This window comes from Seriola aureovittata, chromosome 21 (genome assembly GCF_021018895.1).
Source record: "Seriola aureovittata isolate HTS-2021-v1 ecotype China chromosome 21, ASM2101889v1, whole genome shotgun sequence".
Taxonomy (NCBI): Eukaryota; Metazoa; Chordata; class Actinopteri; order Carangiformes; family Carangidae; genus Seriola; species Seriola aureovittata.
The window spans coordinates 4,644,651-4,668,588 of NC_079384.1; the positions used below are offsets into that span (position 1 = coordinate 4,644,651).

At 40.7% G+C, this 23,938-nt stretch overlaps 1 protein-coding gene across 1 annotated transcript in view; it reads right to left on the reverse strand.

The window, feature by feature from the left end:
- Positions 1-3,517: 3,517 nt before the first annotated feature.
- Positions 3,518-23,938, reverse strand: part of antxr1c (ANTXR cell adhesion molecule 1c) — a 39,083-nt gene continuing 18,662 nt past the window's right edge. The window contains exons 12-18 of the mRNA XM_056366455.1: positions 19,466-19,544; positions 16,910-17,005; positions 16,704-16,742; positions 16,360-16,458; positions 16,084-16,251; positions 14,599-14,679; positions 3,518-7,864 (exon numbers count right to left, since the gene is read on the reverse strand). Coding sequence (XP_056222430.1) covers positions 7,589-7,864; positions 14,599-14,679; positions 16,084-16,251; positions 16,360-16,458; positions 16,704-16,742; positions 16,910-17,005; positions 19,466-19,544 — 838 coding nt within the window. The 3' untranslated portion in view covers positions 3,518-7,588. The remainder of the gene's footprint in view (positions 7,865-14,598; positions 14,680-16,083; positions 16,252-16,359; positions 16,459-16,703; positions 16,743-16,909; positions 17,006-19,465; positions 19,545-23,938) is intronic.

The following is a 23,938-nucleotide window of genomic DNA, read 5'->3' on the forward strand; positions in this document are numbered from 1 at the left end:
GGAACTGTAAAATCATAATAACCCTTGTGTAAACCAACCACTGACACACACACTCAGACACAGTGTTGACAGCTATGTGAGTCAGCAGTAGTCAGGACCTCGGGGTTTTCCAAAGTCCACAACATGATCAGTGTTGGAAAATCACCGAAGAGCAGCAACTGTTTTGGTTCAGAGCTGACAGCCAGGTGGAATGAATTCAGCCTATCTGCAGATGTTTTCAACATGAGATGTTGCAACCTGTGCTTGACCTGTAACACAAATATTGTCAAAAGGATGTTAATATTTGACAAATCCTGTAATTTATATTGTCTAAATGTCAACATGATTATATTCTTTTCTTTTCTTTTTTTTTTTATTCTGTTACTGACATGAGCTCAGTTAGTCCATGATCGTTTGTTAACACAAAAATATTGATTATTGCAGCTTTAAAGTTCAGGAAAGATTGCCTTCATAGTAAAATAAAAACCGATGCTGACTGATGATATAAGAGAGGATGCAAATAGCAGTCTCTGGTGTCACAGGTATTAAAAATTCAACTGTGATTTTTACAAAATAGTTTTTTAGGCCAGGTATTTAGGTCGGGTGAAAAGAAATGATTTCATTCACACTTTGTGGAATGAAGCTCCCACACTTCTAAATGACTAACAGGCAATGTTTGAACTCATTTGACCCTTGTTTTGCCTTGCTGGCTGTCAGCGAGACAAACAGCCATGGTACAACATTACAACAATGATAAGGAACAGAAACACTTTTTTTTTTTTTTTTTTCAAATTGAAATGAGGGACGGGAAGGGCTAAGAATCCACATCATGGAGAATGAAATCACGTTGATGCTAAAAGCATAGCACCATGTGTTAATTTGCCAACGTCAATGGTTTGGCAGGAAGAAAGAAGAAACCCTTATTGCATATGCGTCGTCAAATGAACTGTTCACCTGTCGTTATAGGATTAAAACAACCCGTCACAGTCAGTTGGATGAGCGCAGACGAGAAAGCATTACACGTTTTCCCCATGTAACCTTGCGTAGAGGATCAGAGACGGTGAATATGGTTATATAAACTCAGCTTTAACTGCGAAAAAAAACCACCACTGTGCTTACAGGACAGCTTTCCATCTTTCCAGTCGACTGTTTGCACTCACACCAGTTACCCTGGAGACCAGGGGCATCAAAATACAGGCACAATGACAAATACCAGCGTGTGTGTGTGTGTGTGTGTGTGTGTGTGTGTGTGTGTGTGTGTGTTGGGTCAGTGAGGTTCAGTCTGGGCGGTAATGTGAGACCAAGATGAAACACTCAGCCATCAGCACATTCCTATGGGCCTCAGTTTTCTTCAGCTGGGGGAGAGAATGACAAGAAAGAGAGAGAAAGAAAGAAAGAAAGAAAGAAAGAGAAATATTACAGAGAGAGCAGCAGTAAACATGTCATCCACTGTAAATGATGCAGTTACCTCCTGGGCCATTGAGTAACAATCATAATCGTGCAGCAGGGACTCCTCTAGCTCTCATTAGAACAGTATATGTCTGTATATTGTAGCCTTTATATAATGACACGTTTTATGGAGGCTTTGCGCAAATCCGCCTGCAGCCTCGCCTGCTTCATGACAGTGGTTGACGGAGGAATCTACTTCCCACAAATATTGTCTGAATATCTGAGAACCAGACTAGAGACGGAGGGCTAGGATAAAATGCTTGTTGTGATGTGGCTGCAGAACCCATTTATAATCCAGTGTACCAAGACATTTGTTTGTTCAAATAAATTAGGATTTAGACGACTTTATAAATTTACAGCCTGCCATTCAAACTCCCTGTCAGGTTGAAAAGACCAGACTCGGGGGGGGGGGGTCTCCAGCATTTTGCTTGACATTCTTTAAGCTACAAGATTATAGTCAGAGTGAGCAATCTGTCTGGTGACTGATTTTATTAGCAGATGGAGGTCACTACGACTCAGTAACTGTCTTTTCTTACTCCAAAACAACCCAAACTATAGTTTAAGAAGGATTAGCTCATTTACTAACATGGAAAGTTTCTGTGTTAGCATGCTAGCATTGTGACTTAATCACTGTAAGCAGAAAGTAGTGAACATGCCATGAATACAACTATTGTTGTTCCACTGTGAAACCTTTGAGGCCACAGTGGATACGTTTAAACACTCAGAATACAGACATTCAAATAAAATGGTAGCCAGAAAATGTAGTGCACTATATCGCAAACAGGAAGTAACCGCAGACACAGCCTTATAATCTACATAGTTGCCTCAAAAATGTGCCCAATGGAACAATAAAAGTAGAATCCATGGCATTTACTTTCTGCTTACAATCCCACAATGCAATGCTACACATATTATATATACAGCTGTCAGTGATGGTGCAAAATGCTGATTGTTCATGATGAGAAATCTCAACTCAGACAGGAAGTGGTTCAATCTGTGGCCTGAATATATTGAAAACAGTTCAGTTTCAAACAGGACGGACAAAACTAGATGGAAAAAACTTAAGATTTTGTGATTTTGCAAAGCCTGACCCATGCCTTCCACTGGTAACCATGAAAATATATTATCTAGATTTGTCCATCTGTTCATCAACATCCTTTCAGGTCATTATGGTGTCATGGTAAAAGCAACTGCAAAGAGCTGCGGTTCCAACAAACAGGATGTGTATGTACACTAAATACAGTGTTTGAAGTTAACATCACAGTGTGTGTACAATTACACACAACCATTATATAAAAAGATAACCATCAAACTTAATTTAAAACCAATATTTATGCAAAAGGGAGGCAGGATGAAAGTACAGAGGGAGCTGGGGTTGGTGAAGGTGATGGGACTGTGAGGGACAGTCCCAGCTGCTGTTACTTTTTTTGCTTTGTTCAGCTGTGCGCTTGGTTCTGCGTATCTGTTTAAAGGACTGACTGCCCGTCTGCCTTATTTTCTCCATTCTTTTCTCCATTTTTCTGATTCGGCCCACCCTTTTCAACACACCACATCCTTCTCTCCTCTGCATGCGGAGGGGAAAAAACGCAGACCGTAATTATCCAGCTGGAACTGCTCATGGGGCCATTCTGGCTGTATTAAATTCATTACCAGCCAGAGAAACAGATTTTTGAATACTCCCTCAGCACAGATTGTGTTTTCATTCACATTAGGTTATAAATGACACTTTGATTGTCAGCTTCAGAGTCACATCCCAGGAGCTGGCAGCGATGCTCTGATACACTTGACTTCAGGTCCAACGGTGACATTGTTTCTTACTTCCTCTCCGTCTCTTGGAGATTTAAGAAGTAGAGGTCAAAAGGTCAGTGACCGGAAGGTAGCCAGTGGTGAATCCAGCACATCCGTGGAAAGAAGCATTTGGGGAAATTCAATGGAAAGCACTCTTCCCTCCATCAGCAAAAAAGGACGCCTCAGGAGGTTTGAAGGATGAGGAAAATCCTCCACAGCAAGACCACTTTTCTGCTTCGTTCTTCCATGACTGGCTAGCTGGAAGTGAAGTAAATGGACTGGATAATGGCTAACTTAACATGCTTCAGAATTCTGTTTTTCACTTGGTTACGCAACTTACCTTGTTTTGGGTCACTACATGTAGTCTTACTCAAATGTACAGTAATAACTCAGTTAAACCTGCAATAACAGTTTTTTAGTTAGCAAACAGCAGCTTAAATACACATCAAACAGAAACAGAATTTGCATTCATTTGTTTCTGTGAATCTGGTGAATATTAGTCCAACATTAAATCGCTTTTTAGCGCTGCTTTGGTCTCCACCACCTCCTAAAGGAAATCTGTGAAATATCTCTTTAGCTGCTAAATGCTCCACTCTGTACAACAGCTAATTGCTAACTTCGTCTACCTAGTGCTTGGTGCTGGACAGGTAGTATACAGTGGGTTTATCGATGATTTTTTTGGGATAAAAAAACAAAAAAAACATTTTGTATTACACCTAGTCATTCGATCCATTATTAATATAAACCTTTTGAGTAGTGCAGCTTTAAGAACAACCGGAACCCTCAACCTGAAGCAGCTAAATGGATTTCAGCCATTGTTAATGTTTATTACTTACACCTGCAAAGAGGAACGTTCTGTTTATTACTCAACAGACCTTCCTCACAGCACACATTTTGATTTATAATGAGTTAAAATAGCTACTGTGAAAAGGGTATTTATGGCAATAAGGAGACAGATAAAGCTAAATACAATCTGTCTTTGAGGTTAGCCAAAATTTTGAATATAATAGTTATTATCAGCTGTCCAAACTTTCAGGGGTGGAGCTGCAAAAGGGGGAAATTAGTCAGTCCACTGAATCCTGTATTACACAGATGTCCAAGCAGAAATCACACACAGAAACTCTGGTAGAAGCTTGGAAATCAACCTTTATTGAATACTGTTTTTAAAAAAAAAAAAAAAAAGAAAAAAAAAAAAGAAAGAAAAAAGAGTCATGTCAACCAACAAATAAAATCATATACAGTCGGGTCCAAAAGTCTGAGACCACTTTCCCATTCACATGGGAATGGAAAAGTGGTCTCAGACTTTTGGACCCAACTGTACGTCTTTCATATTTGCTTCAGTACTGCTGTTTATACATGTAAAAAAACACTGGTTAACATAATGCATCTCAACTCATCTTGGGATGACAGATCTGATAACAACTGTTTCCCTTTAAAGCACTGATCTTGCATCTTTATGGAATTTATACTGTAATTCTTTCTTGGGTATCAATCTTCTACTATGAGAACAAATTAGGAAAAGATGCACTGATGAAACCAAGGTAACAGTGTATTGCATCTCTAGACAAACTTTCACGTTAAAAATGTTTATTTCCAAAAATGAAATGCATTTTTCATTGACACTGTGTCATTAATAAAGCTCAACTGAGGTGATGAGATCTGCTTTGGTCTAGTTAGAGCTCCTGATCACTCAGCTCCATGAGAAGAGGGGAACAAAAAAAACAAACAAACCAAGGTGCAGTTTGATGGTGCAGCAAATTACAAAGTAAAACACCATAATTGTGTTTCTGAGTTGGGGATCTGGTTTACTTTTTTTTAAGGCACAATGAATTTCTTGGTAGTGCCACGTCAGAGGCAATACTGATTTACAAACAGTTGTGTTGGCCAAAGTTTTATGGATTCTGTTTTGTATGTTTTACTTTCAGTAAATGAAATGAAAAGCCTGTCAGCCTATCAGCTTCTACTATGCATTAGTTTACGAGCGAAGGCAGTGTCCATTGGAGTCTCTCAAGGTCATGCTACCAATCAGTAGGAATTAATTAAATGGAAGTGTACCAATTGAACACAACCAATGATATTACCACATTACACAGCTCTTTCTATGAATTTTCCAAGGAAATTGTTAAGAAATTATTCTGAACAGACTCCTAAAAAGAAAATGGAAATACAGTCAAGTTTGATGCTAGAAATTTCTTGGGACATACATGCTTATCTTGCTCAGATCTCATCTTGTTTACGGTTAATTTAGCAATGTATCACAATTAATTTGATAATTGTTACACGTAACACCTTATTATTAAAACTCCAGCAGGCTAATTAAAATTTCTTAAGCGAGATTAAAAGGCGTTTTTTTTTTTTTTTGTGAAAATGTGAATGTGGATTATACACATTTGTGAAGCAATGTACATATGGACCTTTCCCTTAGCTCAGCAGTGGAACCGCTTCTAAGACGCGGTGACTGATAACGAATGCATGTAGTAACACAACGGTACAGGGCATAACTGAATGACGTACATTAAAATGAAAGTATATAACAGAAAAAAAAGAAAAAATCAAAGAAGAAAATTCCAGAAGGCACTGGATATAAAAGGAATACCAACATTTTTCAACTGCTTTTCTACACCCTGAAGTCAAAATCTCATATTTCTGTTCTTTCTTGTTCATTTGTGGAGGATTGACTTTCCCTATTTTTCCCAATTTAGCATGAAGTTGCTAGCGGCGTCTTTTCGCCGGCTGGAAAAGAGCAATGAGGGCATAGTGCACACCAAGAGTCACTCAATTTTTGGTGTCCCCCCCCAATTTACACAGCATAAAATGTAACTGGATTACTTTGCTGTTCAATGTAGCTGAGGGGTTGAGAAATGCTGGTAAGACTTTTAACTGGCTAGCTGTTGTGTTTCTAAATTCTGCGCACAGTGTCCGTCTTGGTGGTTGGACACCTTGTCGATATTCAAGTACTCTCCTCTATTTCTCTCGGGGAGTAAAATAAATTAGATGCTCTTTGAACTGCCCTGCAGTTGCAATGTGACCTGCAATGTGACCGGTGATGATAAAATTGAAGACATAAAACACACATAATGGTATCAAAGTACAGTATCAGGATTGTGTATAAAAAAATGTGAGGAGAGACGTTAACCTGATTTCTGTTTGCTCGATTTCCATGTCCCAATGTTAACAAAAACAAATACATACTGTAGTTGCCCAGCAGTCTATGTGCGCAGATACCAAAACAAACAAAAAAAACAAAAAAAATATATATTGCTGTTATCTAAATTTAACTACATGAAAAGATGGTTAAGGACAATATCCAAAGCCTCAAAGACGTCAACCAACGTAGCATTCAAAATCGCATCTCAAAGTAAAAACATACCTTCCATATAACATCTGTACACTTCCCTGTCACTGAATGGTACAAAGACTGGACCACAAAATCATGTAACTGTATCATTTCTGCATTAAAGAGTTGGAATTTGTTGGGTTAGCATGTTGTTGGATGAAAGAAACGTCGCAAAAAGGTGAAGAAAAAATAATTCACTTAAGCTCTGAGAGTTTCCCTCATGGGATTCATGAAATATATCTATCAAGAACAAAGGTCCAAAACTTAAATTTTTGACAAATCACATGTTTTTCTTTGTTACTTAACACCATTAACAACATGACTGATTTTGAAATTGCTTTGAAACCCAATTCCCCAAAAAAAAAACCTCACAACAATGGAGTAATACGCCAATCTATTCTCTAACCTGGTTACTCAGATTTCCATGTACAACCTACTTTTCACCTTAATTCTCAATGGCATAACTCAGTAGTTGATATAAACAACAAAGAAATTTCATCCATTGCAGTATTCTTCTGTGGACTTCCTGTCCCAACATGCTTTGCTGTCCAGCAACAATCCTCCCTGATCTCACAAACGCCGACACAAAGTAAAATATTTCTCAGAATCACCCCATTCATTCACTCTGTATGGGACAGAGCGTTAAGTCAAACTGTTCGTCAAAATCATTTTTCTTGCTCATGAGCAAATGCTAATACCCTGTAGGAAATGACCACTCTTCACTTTGGCACTTGGGCATCGAGTTTAGTAAAAATTCAGTTTTCGTATCAAGTTTCTCTGATGTTATCATGCTATGTGGTAGCATGTGTGAAATAACTAAATTACCAGCTTTAGGTTTAACTTGACACTCTTTCCCATACAAGAAGAGGAGCACAGAATGGCTGGGATTCATAATCTTTGGCTTATAGCAGGAGTATCTTTGGCAGCGAGGACCACAGCCTTCAAACTGAAAGAACTGGTCAACAGAGCGTTAAGTCTGTGTATCAAAGCGGGTGCGTTTGGGGGTGGGGTAGGAGAGGGGTTTGTCTATGTGATTCAGGGGCGGAGGCTGGGCGGGGGACGCGATGGCGGTGGACAGGGTAGCCCCGGGGGCGTGCGGGATGGTGGCGGACCTGGGAGTACCTGGCCTGGTGGGGGTGATCTGGCAGGAGGGCTGCTGGAGGTGGGAGACGAGGAGGCGGTGCGGGTGACGGGGCGGTAGTCTGGTGGCGGCGGCGAGGGCGTGTCCATCGGGGTGCGAGGTGCGGCCTTGGCTGCTGCTGCTGCTGCTGCCGACTCGTCCTTCACTCTTGTGAAGTTGATGCAACGACCCTAAAGGAAAGGAAAGAGACATGTAAGATTTAAAAAAAAAAAAAAAAAAAAAAAAAAATGGTAAAAAGATATTAGATTAATTTTTTTAGCCACTGTTCCACCACTGGTCCAAAAAGAAATGTCTGTCCTGTAATTTTGTACAGATACATGGTGTCCAGATGTTGAACTCCAATGACTTGTGACTGGTCAAATTTTTTACTTCTATTTATAACCAAAATACCTGAAAAATGGACGTGCCCAATGTGTCTAGTGCATTTAATTACGAAATATTAAACTGTGAGTGTGGTAAACATTATACCTGCTAAACATCAGCGTCTTAGCATTGTCATTATGTTTCCATCCAACGTTTTGAATGTATTTTAAAATCTGCACATAGAAAAACACAAAAACATCACATCTGTGTGCAGCGATGAAGAGCATGTCATGTTCCTCAAATTTATGTTTTCATTATGTTTTCTATGTGGTTTTAGACTTCAGTGTGTTGCGCCCTCTTCTCCGACTGGAGAATTAGCACCACCAGCTGTTTTGTTTTGTTTTGTTTTGTTGTTTTTTTGTTGTTTTTTTTTTTTTGCAGTTTCTGTAAATAATTAAATTTTAATGAAAATTTGTTGTACATTTGGTTGGAAACCTGACCAGTGATGGGTTTAAAGAAGGATTATAACAAAGAATAAAAGTTCAGACTATACACCAAAAATATAAAATTAATATGAATATGTATGTGATATTAGAAAGAAGAGTATATATATGCTTAATCTACAATGTATATGCACAATACAACAGCTGTCTTACATGAATGTAGAATCAGGCTAGAGTATGACATAGGATACACACACATATACCTTCAGGTGAAGACACACACGGGTCTCTAACCTGCAATACATTTGGGCTAAGAAGTGACATCAGTTGACCACATGGTCACGGTACAGTCACCACTCTTTGTCTCTGTGTGTGTGTGTGTGTGTGTGTGTGTGTGTGTGTGGCCAGCTGGTGTTCCAGATTACACTTAAATCCCCACTCTGACGCCCCCACTCCAAATTATCCCGGTTAGTCCAATGTTCTGTCCCGGCAACCGTGACTCGCCATGAGACCATATGGAAACATGGGGGAAGGATTGGGGTTAGAGGCTGGGACTGGTGTGTGTGTTTTTGGGTGACGGGTGGCAGGTGGTGGGTGGGTGGTGGTAAAAGGTTGCAGTTTATCTGGAACTTTATACCAGTGTAAGGGTGACTTATATTGTAAAACAAATGAATTTGTTCCAGCAGAAATCACATTTCACTCCTTAGCGTCTCGTAAAATATTACACTGACCGCAAACGTCAGCCAAGTTCATAGAGGTTGCCGTTGCCATAGCAACCCCGCCCGCTCCATAGTTGCATATGGTTGGCAGCCGGAGCGGAGTGAAGTAATGTTAATCTGCTAATAACCAGTATCAGTGATTGGAGCCATGGGACCATGGTTTTACAGAGTGGAAAATGAGAGAACAGGAATTGATGTCACTCATAAAGCTGTGTGGGATCAGTACAGCTCATTCCATCTTTCAAAAGCATTACGCATAATTTGTTGAACCCAGGTCTTTTTTTAATTTCATTTATTTATTTATTTTTTACATTTTTCAAAAGGTTTTAACTTATTGAAATGTCTATAGAGAAAAGGCCTGATTGAAACACACAGGGGAGGGCCATGTTTTGGTTCTATCATGTTGAGATAGTTAGATAGTGAGATAGATAGAACTTAACTGAGGTAATTCTTCAATATCCTACACTAAACTTTTGCCCTCGTCTCCAGCAAACCATTCCTGCCCTCTTTTATTTAGCTGAACATCTCTGCATCTACCGCAGACTCCTCTCCAGCACTGATGTTGAACTTCAACTTTGTCTCTCAGCAGATCAGATGCAGACTAAAGCTACCAGAGAGGTTGGATGATTGAGATCTCAGAGAGCAATGCATCAGGAACTGAAATGCATACACGACATGGTATACATGATATAAGCAGAATGATGTCTCTGTCTCTAACACATGTATATAGTCACACTGAGGCAACATTTGGCAGGAAATCAATGAAAACAGTCCTGGAGGACACATTCCATTCATCCCGACTGGTAAATTAGCTGCTGAGAGCAGACGCAAAAAAGTTGAACAAACAGAGGGGAAAAAGGACAAGAATTTAGCAGCGACCTCCAGTTTCTGGTCTGTCGCCACTTATCCAGTCTGGCATTCCAAGACGTAGATGGAAAAAAAAAAGCCTGTGTGAGGATCCTCTCAAAATTCTTTAAAACAGTTTTCTTGCCTGAAGTGTACCCCTTCCTTTTTGCTTGTTTAATGTATTCTCTGAACTAGCACTGCACTTTGGCTCCAGCCCAGACAGGATTTAATGAGAGACAAATGAAAAGCTGGTTTGGGTAACAAGTTGAATCAGAGATATGTGTTGAAACACTTTGTAGTTCCACAAAACAGCTTGAAGTGCCAAAAATGAGAAGTTGCAGGGGAATGCCTTCCCCTGAATTTTAAGACGCTCTGTTGGGAATGTTTGCATGTTACACTATGGTAATAGGCCTCCTGATTTTTATTACACAGTAAGGGAGGTGAATAGCATAATGGCATGAAATTAAAATAAATGCATGAAAATGAGTGATGCATAAAATAACAGGAAAATAATATAAAAATGATTTTTTTGTGGCAAAATGTTTCACGTTCAGTTGTTTCCAGTTAACAGTAACAACAATACAGGACAAAACTGAGAAAAAACATTGGGAAATATGCTTCTTTGCCTCATTGCCAAAAGTTAGAAGAGAGCACTGACTTGACTCATGTCTGTACAATAAACATGAAGCTACTGTACTGCCAATAGATGGCTAACTTGGCTTAGTACAAAAACTGGAAACAGGGAAACATTTATCTCACTAATATACTTGTTATATCTTGTTTGTTTGATTTGTACAAAACCAGAAATGTAAAAACAATAAATTAATTAGTGAGTTTTAGAGGCGCTGGTAGTCCGTCTCGCTCTTTCCCCCTGTTTCCAGCCTTAGTGCTAAGCTAAGTTAGCCCTCTGGAAGAGGCTTCATATTTAGCATACAGACATTAAAGTGCTAATCATCTTTTATGTGAGAAAAAGTGGCAGGTTTAAAACTAAACAGATACGGTTGAATTACATGTGCATGTTTTGTGCACTGTATATATATATTTTTTTAACCCTGCTTCGCTTCATGTACATTGTTCTGTTAGCGCCCAGCTGTGGTTTGAATCGCCGAACATTTTCCTGGATTAAAGAAAGCCACACTCTTTGGTGATCTCCTCCACTGTCTGCAGTCTTACCAAGGTCATAAAATTGTCTAGGCTTGGGCAAAGTGTGTGTGTGTGTGTGTGTGTGTGTGTGTGTGTGTGTGTGTGTGTGTGTGTGTGTGTATGTATATGTTAGTGCGTGTGTGAGACATGGTCAGTTGGTCGATGGAGACAGCCTTGGCAGTCGTCTGCCTTAGGTATTACCTCATGTCCTTTAGCCAGCTAAATGCTTCCCTGGGGAGGATTGTATTTATATGAGACAGAGAGAGAGAGAGAGAGAGAGAGAGACTGTGGACTAGCTCTACCTCATACTGTATACTCTGACGTCAGTGTAATGATTGTGGTTTGGTGACACACACGCTCATAATGGCTAACTCCTGTCTCGAATTTAGATAACTTCTTCTAGCGGCCTTAACTCTGGTGAATTATGTGGTTATGTATGTATACATATATACAGTATGCATACACACACACACACACACACACACACACACACACACACACACACACACACACACACACACACACACACACACGCTCAGCCACTCTGCTCAACATCATAGTACTGTGCAGAGCCTATGCTAAGCAAACAAGAAGAGGGGTTACTGGGTTCATTGCTGGGAAAGAGGAAAGTGTGTTTATGTGTGTGTGTGTGTTTATGTGTTTGTGTGTATGTGTGGTCAGTAAAGTAAATGAACACTACAGCAGAGGAGATCCATTTTCTATTAATGCGGCTGGATTCATCTGGAAGAACTAACTACATTACTGTCATTAACCCAGGTGCTGAAGTCATGAGTCGCTTGTGTTAAAGTTAAAGTCAAGTGATTTTATCAATTCAAGAAATTGTCAGATTGAGTCTTGCCTTGAGTCTTGAGAACAACTGACATGACTCATGTCCATTAAAATAAGGTAATAAACATGACAAACAAGCCACCCGTGTAAAATGCTTCATTTCCTGTGTGGGAAGAGATTATTACCAGTACAGAGCTAACTCACAGGGAGTGTTTCAGACAGGAAATGGGAATGGTTTAATGACCTGGATATGGGCTGAATTGGTGTTGCATTAGCTGTCATTTATTAGAAAATGTTTGTTTTTTTTGGCCATTTGGCCTTTATTTGAATGACAGTGAGAGAGACAGGGAAGTTGGGGGGTGGCATGCAGCAAAGGGCCACAGGTCGGACTCGAACCCCGGAAATGATAATAAATCATTATGGTAATAATAAATAAATAAATAAATAAATGGTACGTACTCTACCAGGTGAACCACCGGGGCATCTTCATTATAATGAAATACCTTTGAGTACAGGGTAAATGTACTTGCTAAAACAGACTCATGACTTTGCTGCACAGTCGGGCATTCAGCTGTTGTTGTGGCGATCGGCAATGAGAAACGCACCTTGGTGACAGAATGACCAATCAAGAATCCAGACTGGACTCAAAGGTCTGTTCGGGGTGAGACCGCCACAGGAAAGTTAACACCAAACAGCCTCTCAGGTGACACTTAAAGCAAGGAAAGAGGTGCCCACTCTTTCCCCTGTGAAATACAGAAATGAACCGACCCGCTGGTCTGGGAGATGTTTCTTTCATAACAAACCGCAAATGACTTGAGGAGGCGACATCATTTCAGTGGAAAGAGACACACGATTTCTTCTAGAAAATAAGCATTGCGTCATGCACAGCTTACGTATGCGGCCATTGCTAAAAGTGTCTTTGGGGGAAGAGAAATTTGTTGAGGAAGGAAATCAAATCCCAAATCTTTTTTTTTTTTTTATCTGACTGCCAGTTTGCTTTGGTAAAGATCTAAAAAAGCTAATGGTGACTTTTTTTTTTTTTGTCTCATTTGATTGGGGGATTGCTGAAAGCATATCTGGCGGCAAATCCTGCGTCTATACCTGCTCGCGGTGCCAAGAAAACACTCTTAAATGTGGAATTCCCGTTAAAAAAGATCATCGGAAAATTTTCTGCTAATAAGGCATGGTTTTAACTAGCGCTCAGGACGGGACCTGATCAGCAGGAGAGTCGGCTGTGGAGAGGAGCAAGAATAGAAAAAGGTGTGGGGAAAATGTGCCCAGTTATTTACATTTGATTCACATATTGTTGCATGTGAATTGCATGTAGAACACGGAAGTCCTGCAGTTTATGTTTACCATGCACCACTAAATTTCTCGTTTTAGTGAGTCTCATTTAGACTCACTAAAACAAAGGTGGAAATAGTTATAAAGAATCACCAGAACACATTTTGACATTAAAACTGAATTTGCTAAATGTGTCAGGGAGATTTAAAGCCCTCAAGAGCTTCTAAACTCAGTGAACTTCCATCTTCTCTCCACATTCAACCCAAACCCTTATCTGGGGCATCTTGATACATGAGGCTGTGGGAATTAAAACTAAAACATGTGGCTGATCTTAGAAGAGATAATTTTTACCATCTTACACGCACGAACACATCAGAAAACATAAGGATGTGTCTGAGTGTGAGCTGCGGTTCTGCTTTCTATCCGATTTATAGCGTCTAATGTGAAGCAGGTGTGAAACTGAGGTTGGCTCAATGGGATGGACTCCGGCCAGCTGAGGTGTTAGCCGGCACAGGAACACCAGGAGTGAGGGGAAACAGGGGAAAAGATGGAGGAGGGGAGGACAGGATGAGTAATCCATACAGATGACTGAAACATTTTCAGACTGTAGATACACCGGGGTTGTTTTAAAACTGAGCCAGTTTGGAGCTTAATAATGGGGTTTTTTTGGTCAATCAGACATATTTTTCTCACTCTGGAGAGGGTTTTATCACAGGTGTGAGTGTATATAAATGAAAACATTTTCTGAAACTTGATTCATCATAAATAACTAAACCAAAACAAAACCTCAAAACTGAGCAGCTCCAGCACGGAGGGACGAGGAACAAGCTTCGGCTTTCTCTATATGTTAAAGTGATGCACATGGGTAAATACAGAATTTTTTAAGCCTTTACAAAACCAAAAAAGTGTTTGTTTATTTGCATTAAAATAAGCTGCAAGCTGTTGTCTGGCTAACTAGCTTCCTACTGTACAGTGAGCTGGTTTATATGGTTTATATGTTTGTATGAAGCATTTTATACCACATTATTTTTGGGGTGTACAGGTTAAAAGAAATCCTTTAGCGTAGCACATTCGCTGTGTAGACGCTGGTCGTAGATGCTACTAACATTAGCATCTCTGTCCTGCCCTTTACTTGACTTCAAGAGTGAAACATACTGTAATTATGAGCAGTGAGTCTAACCTCTGGAGAAAGGAAGAGTGAAGGAAAGGAAGAAGAGGGTGGTGCTGCTGTGGGTCACTGCAGGTATAAAACACTACAGGAGGGAGGAATTGCAGGCATAACAAATGTGAAACAGAAGAAGCGAATGAGAGCGGGCGTGGGTGAAAGCATCTCATAAAATGAAAAAATTTCCCACAGTACACCGCTGAGGTACTCACATGATCCCCGGGCTGGGGTCTCATCAGAGAGACCTGGTCATACCCGCGGCGAAACAGAGCCCAGATAGCGTCCAGTTTACCCTGAACAGGACAGAAGAAAGAGACAGGTTCAACAGCTGGTCACATCTGGACGTCAAACTCTTCCACACCACAATCCATAACTTCATACAATCCTATTTATGCTGATTATACAGTATCAGCGAACATTTGGTCTGTGGTTCTCGGTGAACGCCAAGCGTCCGCAGGTTTTAACCCCAAACAAACACAACATACGCTGATTTGACTGATTAGTTCCTTCCTCTCTGACTGAAACGCTTTAATCATGATTAGTCACTACGGTTACATCAAGACTCATGGTTATATTTTGGTGCATTTCTCATTAACCTAATACACAAACGCCTGAACCTTTTTCATTCCCTATAAATTAGCGTCTGTTTCCACAAATAAAGTTTTTCCTTTTCACAAAAAATACGACGATCAGCGTGGGATAAAAAACAAATGAAAGACTTAGCAACTTGGCAGGAGCTTACTTCTAATACACAGGAAATAAATGTTGATCCCAGTAATAACAGTAATAAGAAATCCAGGGTACATGTAGTTCAGCGAGAACTGTATGAAGATAAGACTGAACATTTAACTTTTGACTGAGCTGCAGGACAAAAGCCACAAATCTGTTGAATTAAATGGATTAAAGGGGAGAATCCTCCTTCCTCACATAACGGGTAAGGTACAGTGTTCCTGTAGACTTAAACTGATTTTAAAATCATACACTAAGGTGTAGCAATGCAGAGCTGCACAAAGACCAACCACAACCCAACACACAGAGACTGGTCAGTGTATAAATTCACCTTTTTTTTTTTTTTTCTTCGAGTGTAAAATTTCACTGTGAATCACTGCAGTGCTGTCTGTAGAGCTGTGGCATGTTAAAATAAAGTTGCAAGGTCGCAGTGTAAGTACAGATAACAGTGCTGCTACTGTATAAAGGGCCAGTGTTGCTACACAGAGCTGTATTGAAGAACAAACAGCACTGACGCCAGGTCTACTAACGTCTGACTGTCTGCAGTAAATGTTGTATCACTAGTTATGTGTGAACATTGATAGTTGTTGAATTTTGTGCTTATGCAGCAAATGATACATAAACATGGTTGGATTAGGCTTTATTTCTCCCTGCTGTCTTGAGAAAACTTGTGGTGCTTTCCATGTTTTAACTTCAGCTGGAGGAGGAGAACATTTTGCCACCCTCAGTAATTTGAAACTTGGTGGGCAAGAGCTTAAAAAAAAGAAAAGAAAAAAGTACAGTGGTCAAACTGTAAACAAGGCAGATTTTGAGTCCCTGAAAAGCTGGTATTTTGTTTCAGGACGGCAAAGGATGCATTTACAGTATGTGCGTGTTCTTCTCTAGATTGTCTGCCTGCAGTATGTAGGTCAGTTAATGCTGTTATATTATTGTCTGCTGGTCCTGAGGGAAACCAAGGCTGTATTTACCCGGATGGGTGTGTACCACTTCCGGCTCTGAGGCGGCTTCTTGCTGTGAGGTTTCTTAGGTTTGGGCTCGAAGGGTTCGTACTCCTGCTCCGGCATTTTCACCACAGCATTCTTCGGCTTCTCCAGCTTTGCCCCCTCCTCGGTCGAACCCTTTCCTCCCCAGCGCACCTACAGACGGCAGACGAAGCGTGAATATACAAACAAAATAGAGGCAGTGATTGTTGTCTAAACTAGTGTAACTCCATCAGCTTTATGGTTTGTCGATTTAATGATCACCTCCATCCTCTTGATTCCTCCAATTCCTCTTCCTCCGTAATATGAAGCGTCCACAGTCGGCCACTTCTTCTTCGGCATGCCATCTTCATCATCTGACTCCTGAAACGCAAATAATGAAAGAAAAACAGACTTTTTTTCCCCCCTTTCTGATAATTACTTTCTAACATACAGAGGCCACCAATAGTAATAGATGACAAATAAAGATGTATTCTTGGCTTTTCATACTTGTTTTTCTATACTGTAGGAGTTCATTACAGTGTGTTTAGTTGTGTTAAATAATGCAATGGTGTGTGTGTGTGTGTGTGTGTGTGTGTGTGTGTGTGTGTGTGTGTGTTCTGACTCACAGGCTCAGGAGGAGGTGGAGGAGGTGGTTCTTTGATCACCTGTGGAAAAATAAAGCACATGACATGTTCAGTGTTATGAGAGCTGGAAAACAACAGGCATCGTTTAGCTTGTCACAAACAAATTAATCACACCTCCTTTTACACCTCAAAGGAGCTCGTAAGATTTTTTTTTTAATATGTTGTAGGATGTAGATTTTGTTTCTTACCACAGTGCAGCAGAGAGGCCAGAACCACCACATGAAGAGCAGGGCCAGCAGCAGGAACAACACCAGCAGGGTGATGAGGAGAATGGTGCCATCGAACTGGTGAAAAGACAAACACGGCAGTTGTACTTTACTAACATGGCACCAAGACTGACGTAGCTGGACAGAGATTTAAACTACAAATACATGGGGAGCAAATGTCTTTACTACTTTCCCCCTTTCCACCCCTGCCTAATTTCCGGCCAGGAAAAACCCTGACTGAAGTGATATGTACATTCATGCATCAGTATTAAAATATCTGAAACTTTAATACAGTGGCCCTGAGAGCTCAACACACCACAACTTGAGAAAACACATGCAAACAGACAAAACACAAATGAATTCAGAAAACAGCTTCCTAGATTTGACAACACAAACATGCTGCAAATACTTTGAACACACCCAAATACAGAAAGAAGACGACAGAGGAAGTGTCCACAGGGGACACATAAAAGTTGTTGTTCAGTGCTTGATGTGATGGTTGGAGGTTGTCATCTGTGATTCTTTGCAGTGCTTTTCTGTATTTGCTTGTGTCGTGAGTATTTGCATGTGTTTTGTTAAGTTGCAGTGCGCAAACCATAACTTCCATCTTCTTATACACTGTGGTATTACTGCTTTTTACTGAAGTAAAAAGTCAGAGTCCTTCTTCCAACACTGGCAGAAGTAACAGTAACAGTAGCTGTAGAAAACAATAGAGGTAATAGTGGCAGCAGCAGTACAGTACTTGCAGCAGTGATATTATTAGTAGCAGTAGTGATAACAGTATAATCATAGTGGGTTGACGGGAGAAGCCTGCAGACTGATTCTCTTTGTCAGTGTTGATATTTGTGTTTTTCTTGATGACACTAGTTCATGTAAGTTGTGTGATTCCTGAATGACTCCCATCAGTTGACATTGCTCACTTAAAGCAAGGCGGGCGTCCGTGAGCCAAACATGGTTCCCATTACAGACCGCAGATGGGGATGACGTGTAGTGAGACTTTCCCCTATCTATCTTGTGGTGAAAAGACATGGGGGATTTATCTGAACTCGGCCGTGGGGTCGGTCGCAGAAGACGCTTCGGTGGAACCAAATTACTATTCCTGAGAAATCTCCCAATCAGCAAGTTGGCAACTCTTGTGGGACACTGGTTTAGCAAACAATTCAGAAAATTTCAACAGTGGTCACATCTGTATTTTGCAGCTTATGCACATATGAAGCATGTTTTTTCCCATGCTATATGGGCAGATTTTGTGGGCAAACTTTTAAAAGGCTGGAACCTATCAATATGGTACTTTGACGGAGTGTGGGGAGGGGCTGCGGGGGTTTATTGGGTTTATGAAGTTTGTTTTCAGACTTGATTTCTCCCTAGACTTTAGCTTGCATGCTGTTTATTGGACCAGGCGTATCCATCTCCACTTAGCAACTTGTCGTGCCATTTTAAACCTGATGTGACTTCAGCCTATATGGTTTAGTTTAGTGGTGAGAGGCGGCTAATTGGGATGGTATGTCTAATTGAGCTCTGTATATCACTAACCACAACACAGCCGTTTGAATTCACAGTGTTTTCATGGACATGATGTCACATGGACTGATGGAAAACAGCTTCAAAGCGTATATTTCTTTTTCGCTGGGTGGGATTCTGCTGGAGCCTCGGCCCATATGTTCCAAAACACGTTTTATTTTGTTAAATTGCTTTAAATTGTCTTAAATTGCATCTTGTTTAATCTTGGTTTTTCAGGCAGTGAAGCTCCACCCTGCTTCATGCTGACACAGCTATATATAGTCACACACCTCAGACCTATAGGAGTCTCAGAGTGCAGCTCCAGCTGAGGGGAAAATGGTTTGCACAAGGGCACTTCAGTTGTGGCTGTTACAGGATGCTTCTCTTTCACTTTTACAACCAAAATGTTGAGATTTGAGCTCCGCAGCTTCACGGTCATGAACTTGCTTCCCTAACCTCTTGTCTCCTGCCAACCCTGTGGGGGGGGGTTCAGATGATCTTTTTTTGGGTGGATCACTACTTACAAACCCCTGTGGTTTGGCTCCCGAAAAAAATGGGGGAAAATAACAAAAGTGAGAAAGGGAAGATGAAAGAGATAAAGGAGGTAAGGAAACTCACTGCAGAGAGCAAAAACAGCTGGCGTCTAGAAACAGTTGGTAAGAGACGGAGGTCGGAGAGGAGAAAAGAAGAAAAGAAGAAGACTGTAAACCACATGCAATTCAAGAGGAGATTACAAGACCTACTTAAATCTCAAGATTAAATCCATGATTTCAATCTTTGAAGCTGAAAAACTTTAATTTAGCCATTTGAAGATATTGCGACCTACTCGGGTACAAAGTCCAACGTTTTATTTTTACTGTGTGTGCTGTAATTTTTGCATTAGTGCTGCACTTTGCTGCACATAAGAACTTGTGTGGTTAAAAAAACCCCAAAAAAACAGGAGTTTTTTATTTAAGATGCACTAATATAATTGTACTGAATCACACACTGAAAGATGAAATGCATCAGTTGGGGACGGTATAAGAAACTTCCACTTACACACTCTGTGGTGGTGATGTGCACGTTGCTGCTGATGAAGGACAGACCATCATTCATGCTCACTTGGAGATAAATCACCCTGAAACAAAACAACAGACACGAACGGTGAGTATCTCAGTGTTTGGATGAAACATCACTGTTACAGATGCAACTTTATCAGTTCACACTCTGTTTGGACCAGCTTATTTAGTCTGAAGCACTTCCTCCTTCAGCTCCGTTTGTTTGATCAGAGTGATGTCATTTGAACTCATGTTCGGGCCAAATAACGTCACTGCAAACTGTGAGCTGCTCCGTTAGTAATGACACCGTCATTTGAACCAACAGAAAACAACCACAAAAACACACAGGGCTCAGTCAAAGCAGACTGATTTTCAAGCTAAGAAGAAAGTGATGTTTGGGTTGACGCTCACATCCAGCTTCTTCTGCTAAGATTTGAGAAACTGGAATCACATTAACAGTTTGACTCTTTACAGCTGCAAGAATCTCATACCTGGCAGGAGGACATGTTACCAAAAAACTCTGTCCAATAAATGAGCTGCTCTCTCAGTCTTGTGACTTTTGTTTACGAGCCCTGCTTCACTTGTGCTGTTTTTTTTCACAGCGGTTAAAAGAGAAAAAAACAAACTGCAGACATGATCTTGTGACCCAGTGAGCCACACAGCAGGCACGGAGGATATGTGAATTTGAACAGAATGGAAATAGAAAAAAAACACAACCTGCCTGTTGAGATTGGGTTTTTTTATTTTATTTTCGTGGTCAGGTTGTGTGTTTTTCCAAGACATGACACCATACTCCTTAGAGTGCAGCTCGAAGGAATGACAACAATCTCTCACATCATATTAAATCAAATCACACAGCTGATCAAAGTGCCGTAAAACATCAAGCAGAATACAATCAACGCAGAGAATCAAAACATCAACAGACAACAAAGTAGCACGAGAAAAAAAAAAACAAGCAAGCAGACCAAATGAATAAATATGTTTTGAGCCAAGATTTAAGAGTTGATGGAAACGGTCTATGATCTCTACATTGACCTGCAAAATAATTTCCTTCAGTGGCAACAGAAAATACTTTGTGGATCCCCCCTCCCTCCCTCCCAAGGTTTTTGGAACTGCAAGATCTTTCTTGATGGTCTGAATCCCTTCCTCCTCCTCAGAGGTGAAAAACAATTCTGAGAATTTCACGTGATGTGCTGTTCTAGTGCAGTTCTTGAAAACATTTGGATGAAAGACATGCTTTCTAGGCCCCCCCTCCCCTCCCCTCTCAAACACCCCCCCAGGTGGATGTGAAAGAGGTCTGGCAGATGGAAAGCAGACCATGTGACCGATAAACCTGTCTTTGCTCTGACTGGTAGAGCTGTCTGGGTTAAAAAAAAGAAAAAGAAAGGAGAGTGGAAAGAGAGAGAAGAGTTGGGTCAGTGGGTGAAGTTCATTATGGACAGCATATGAACCAACAAAAAGCTGGTACTTCAAGACAATCTTAGGGCTTAACAAGTGGAAACTTGACAACATGTGACCACTTACATACATCTGTATATGTGCCAAAAGTCTGGCTGCCCACTACGGTCAATTAACTTGCTTATTTTGATTTTTATTAATGATTAAAGGAAGAGAAAGAGAGAGGGAAAATGACAAAAAGAAAACTGACCAGCGTGAATTTGAGGATGTGGAGGAGGAAACGTTTGTTGTAGAGCACTGTGTCGGACAGCTCTTAATCAAGGAAATGAAACAGACTGGACAGACAGTTCAAGCATGAACACACACACTTGAAAGAGACGGAGCAGACGCAGACATTCATCTGCCACTCGTTAGGTGGTGGGGGTCACCCTGAGACCTGCATTAAAGCACTTAAACAAGTACCTTGTCATAGCCTGCATTCCTATTTACTTGTCTTCTTCTTGTGTATAACCAGCAAAACATAGACGACATTATGTCATGTCCTGATATTTCCAGCTGGATATATTTAGGCCGTCTAAAACATCAATAGCAGATGCCAGGTTTTGGCATTGGTCTCTTATAATAAAAGAGCCTTTTCTAGAGCTCATATTTTGCACCAACATTCAATTATACATGAAAAAAGTAACTGGTGGAAGAGGCTGAAAGAACTCTTTTATTTGATTTTATTTTTTACAGAAAATAGACCAAGATGTGATTTTAGAAAGGAGATGGGTTGGGTTTTTTAGTAAAGGGCCGATTTAATTCTCAAATTTGTTGCCAAACAAAAGATATGAACAACTGCTAATCCATCAAAGACCAAAAGTTCATTTGTCTGGGTTTCAGTGGAGCTGAAAACACTCTCTCAATGGTTTTTCCACCGTGCCGTGAATCAGGCTGCATACAAACACACACGGCCACACACTTGAAAGACCAGACGAGCTGCTACACGGCTTTGATCAGCCGAAAACTGGACGAGGAGACAGTTGAAAGAGAGTGGAAGACTGACGGGATGAAAGAGGGAGTTTCAGCGTGACAAAGATAAATAAATGACAGATACAGGGAGAAAAATGAACAGACGGGCAGACGGAGAAGGTGGGCGGATGGGGGTCTGGAAAACAACCAGCAAGGCGGTGAAAAGAGCCACGGTGGCACTGAAAGTAAACACAGAGGTGGAGAGGAAGAAGGGGGAAGGGGGAAAAGATAAGTGTGGGACTGGAGAGTCAGGAGGTTAAGTGTTCAGGCGTCAAGCGATAAAAAAGTTTAAGAGCACCGAGGCAGCATTAAAAAATATACAAAGGCAGAACTGAACTGATTTAATGGTACGTTTAGGAGAAGCAAAGGTCCAAAATGTTCCCTCGGTTTTTACCACCTTTCTGCCAAGGTATCGATTAAAGTCCAAGTCATCCGTCCAGGTTGTTTAAATCTTTCACCGGCGCAGTTAAAATCCATTTTTCTCTCGCTTCCCAAGCCACAGCGAGTGCTAAATATTAACTGTTAACATGATTTATAACTTCTGTGGGATATTAAAATTAAGGAATTTGTTTCATAATTACAAAATACCCTTAAAAGGTAAAGACGGTGTGCAAAGAAAGACGGGGACCACCCCTCCCTTCTTTGTCTCTCAATGTGTTTAAAGTCTTTAACCGCCGTCCACTGAACCATATATTCTGTGGCCTGGTGTACTTTTCCTCCCATAAAGACTAAGGTTAGAGAGGTTTGTGGATTGTTGATGTTGGAACACGGTCGGGCTCTAAAAGGAGAGTATGGTCAGCTGATGAAGAGCAGTTCTGGCCCGTGGTAGGGTTACACCAGTAAACTGTGCGACCGTCGTGTGGTGAATGTTCGAGTGAACTCAACCTCAGTAGTCTTAGTTTTCACAACCCGTCACCCCCCCCCCCCCCCTTTTGTCTTCAGTGAGCCAGAAAATAATGAAGTGATTATAACAAACTGAATCTTTTACTGCACATGCCAATAGACTTGATCCTAAACTGACAAACATAATCCACCGTAAAGAGATCTTCTCTTAATTTTTGATCAGAAAAGAAATGTTGATCGATTAACAGTTAACAACACAAGGAACGTGATCCGAGTGTCGCAGTGAATCAGGTTCTTGCACATGGATCCACCCTCGTCACGTAAAGGCACAGGGACTGTTGTATTTTTGTATTTATACTGTTTATTTGTCATTGTGTCGTATTTAACAGTCGTTTTAAAGCCTTTAAAGCTGCATCGTTAGATTCACTGCAACAAGCTTTAAACACAACACTGACGTATTATCACCTTATAAAGTTCTTATGGAGAACATGTTAGCAAACAGTAGCTTGTTTTAGGCTGCTCCATTAGAAAGGGAACAACATTAACGTTCATTTGGAGTCACATTTCTGACCACTTTCCAAATGTAATCGCTTTTCAGCTCTGTTTTGGTTTTTCACGTCACTCCTCAGGGAAGTGTCTCGGCCCAGTTGCATAAAACACCTTAGGTTAAGATTTTACTTAAAGTCTGAGTTAAGTTTTTCCTTAAAATGAAAACAGCTGCACAAAACACCCTTAAGTCTTCTCCTTAAGGTTTTCTTAAAATGTTCACTTAAGTGTTTCAGGATTTCTCCTTATCTTGGTCTTATACTTAAGGAATCACTTAAAGTCAGTTAAACCAAAAGACCTTAGTGACCAAAAAACTAATGGTACCTCTGACTCTATCTTAACGTCCTCTCAAAAAATTCTGTGCTACACCCTTAAGTAACTCCTTCAGCTAAGGGGAAATTTTACCTTAAGTGTCGCTAGTCACTAACTGTGTCTGTCTGCTGTTTGGCAGCTGGGCAGGTAGCACACGTTGTGTTTCTGCCTCCTGTGGCTGGAAATGACTCTGATGTGAGACTTCAGTGAGACTGAAGCAAAGCAGCACAAGCTTTGGGCCAAAAACCAAAACGGTCGACTCAAAGACGCTAAAATGCGTTGCTAGGCGATAATTCTCTGTGGGTCTGTCGCTATGAGAAACCCCTTTTCATATTACACGTCGGTTGTTTGTAAACAAATCTGA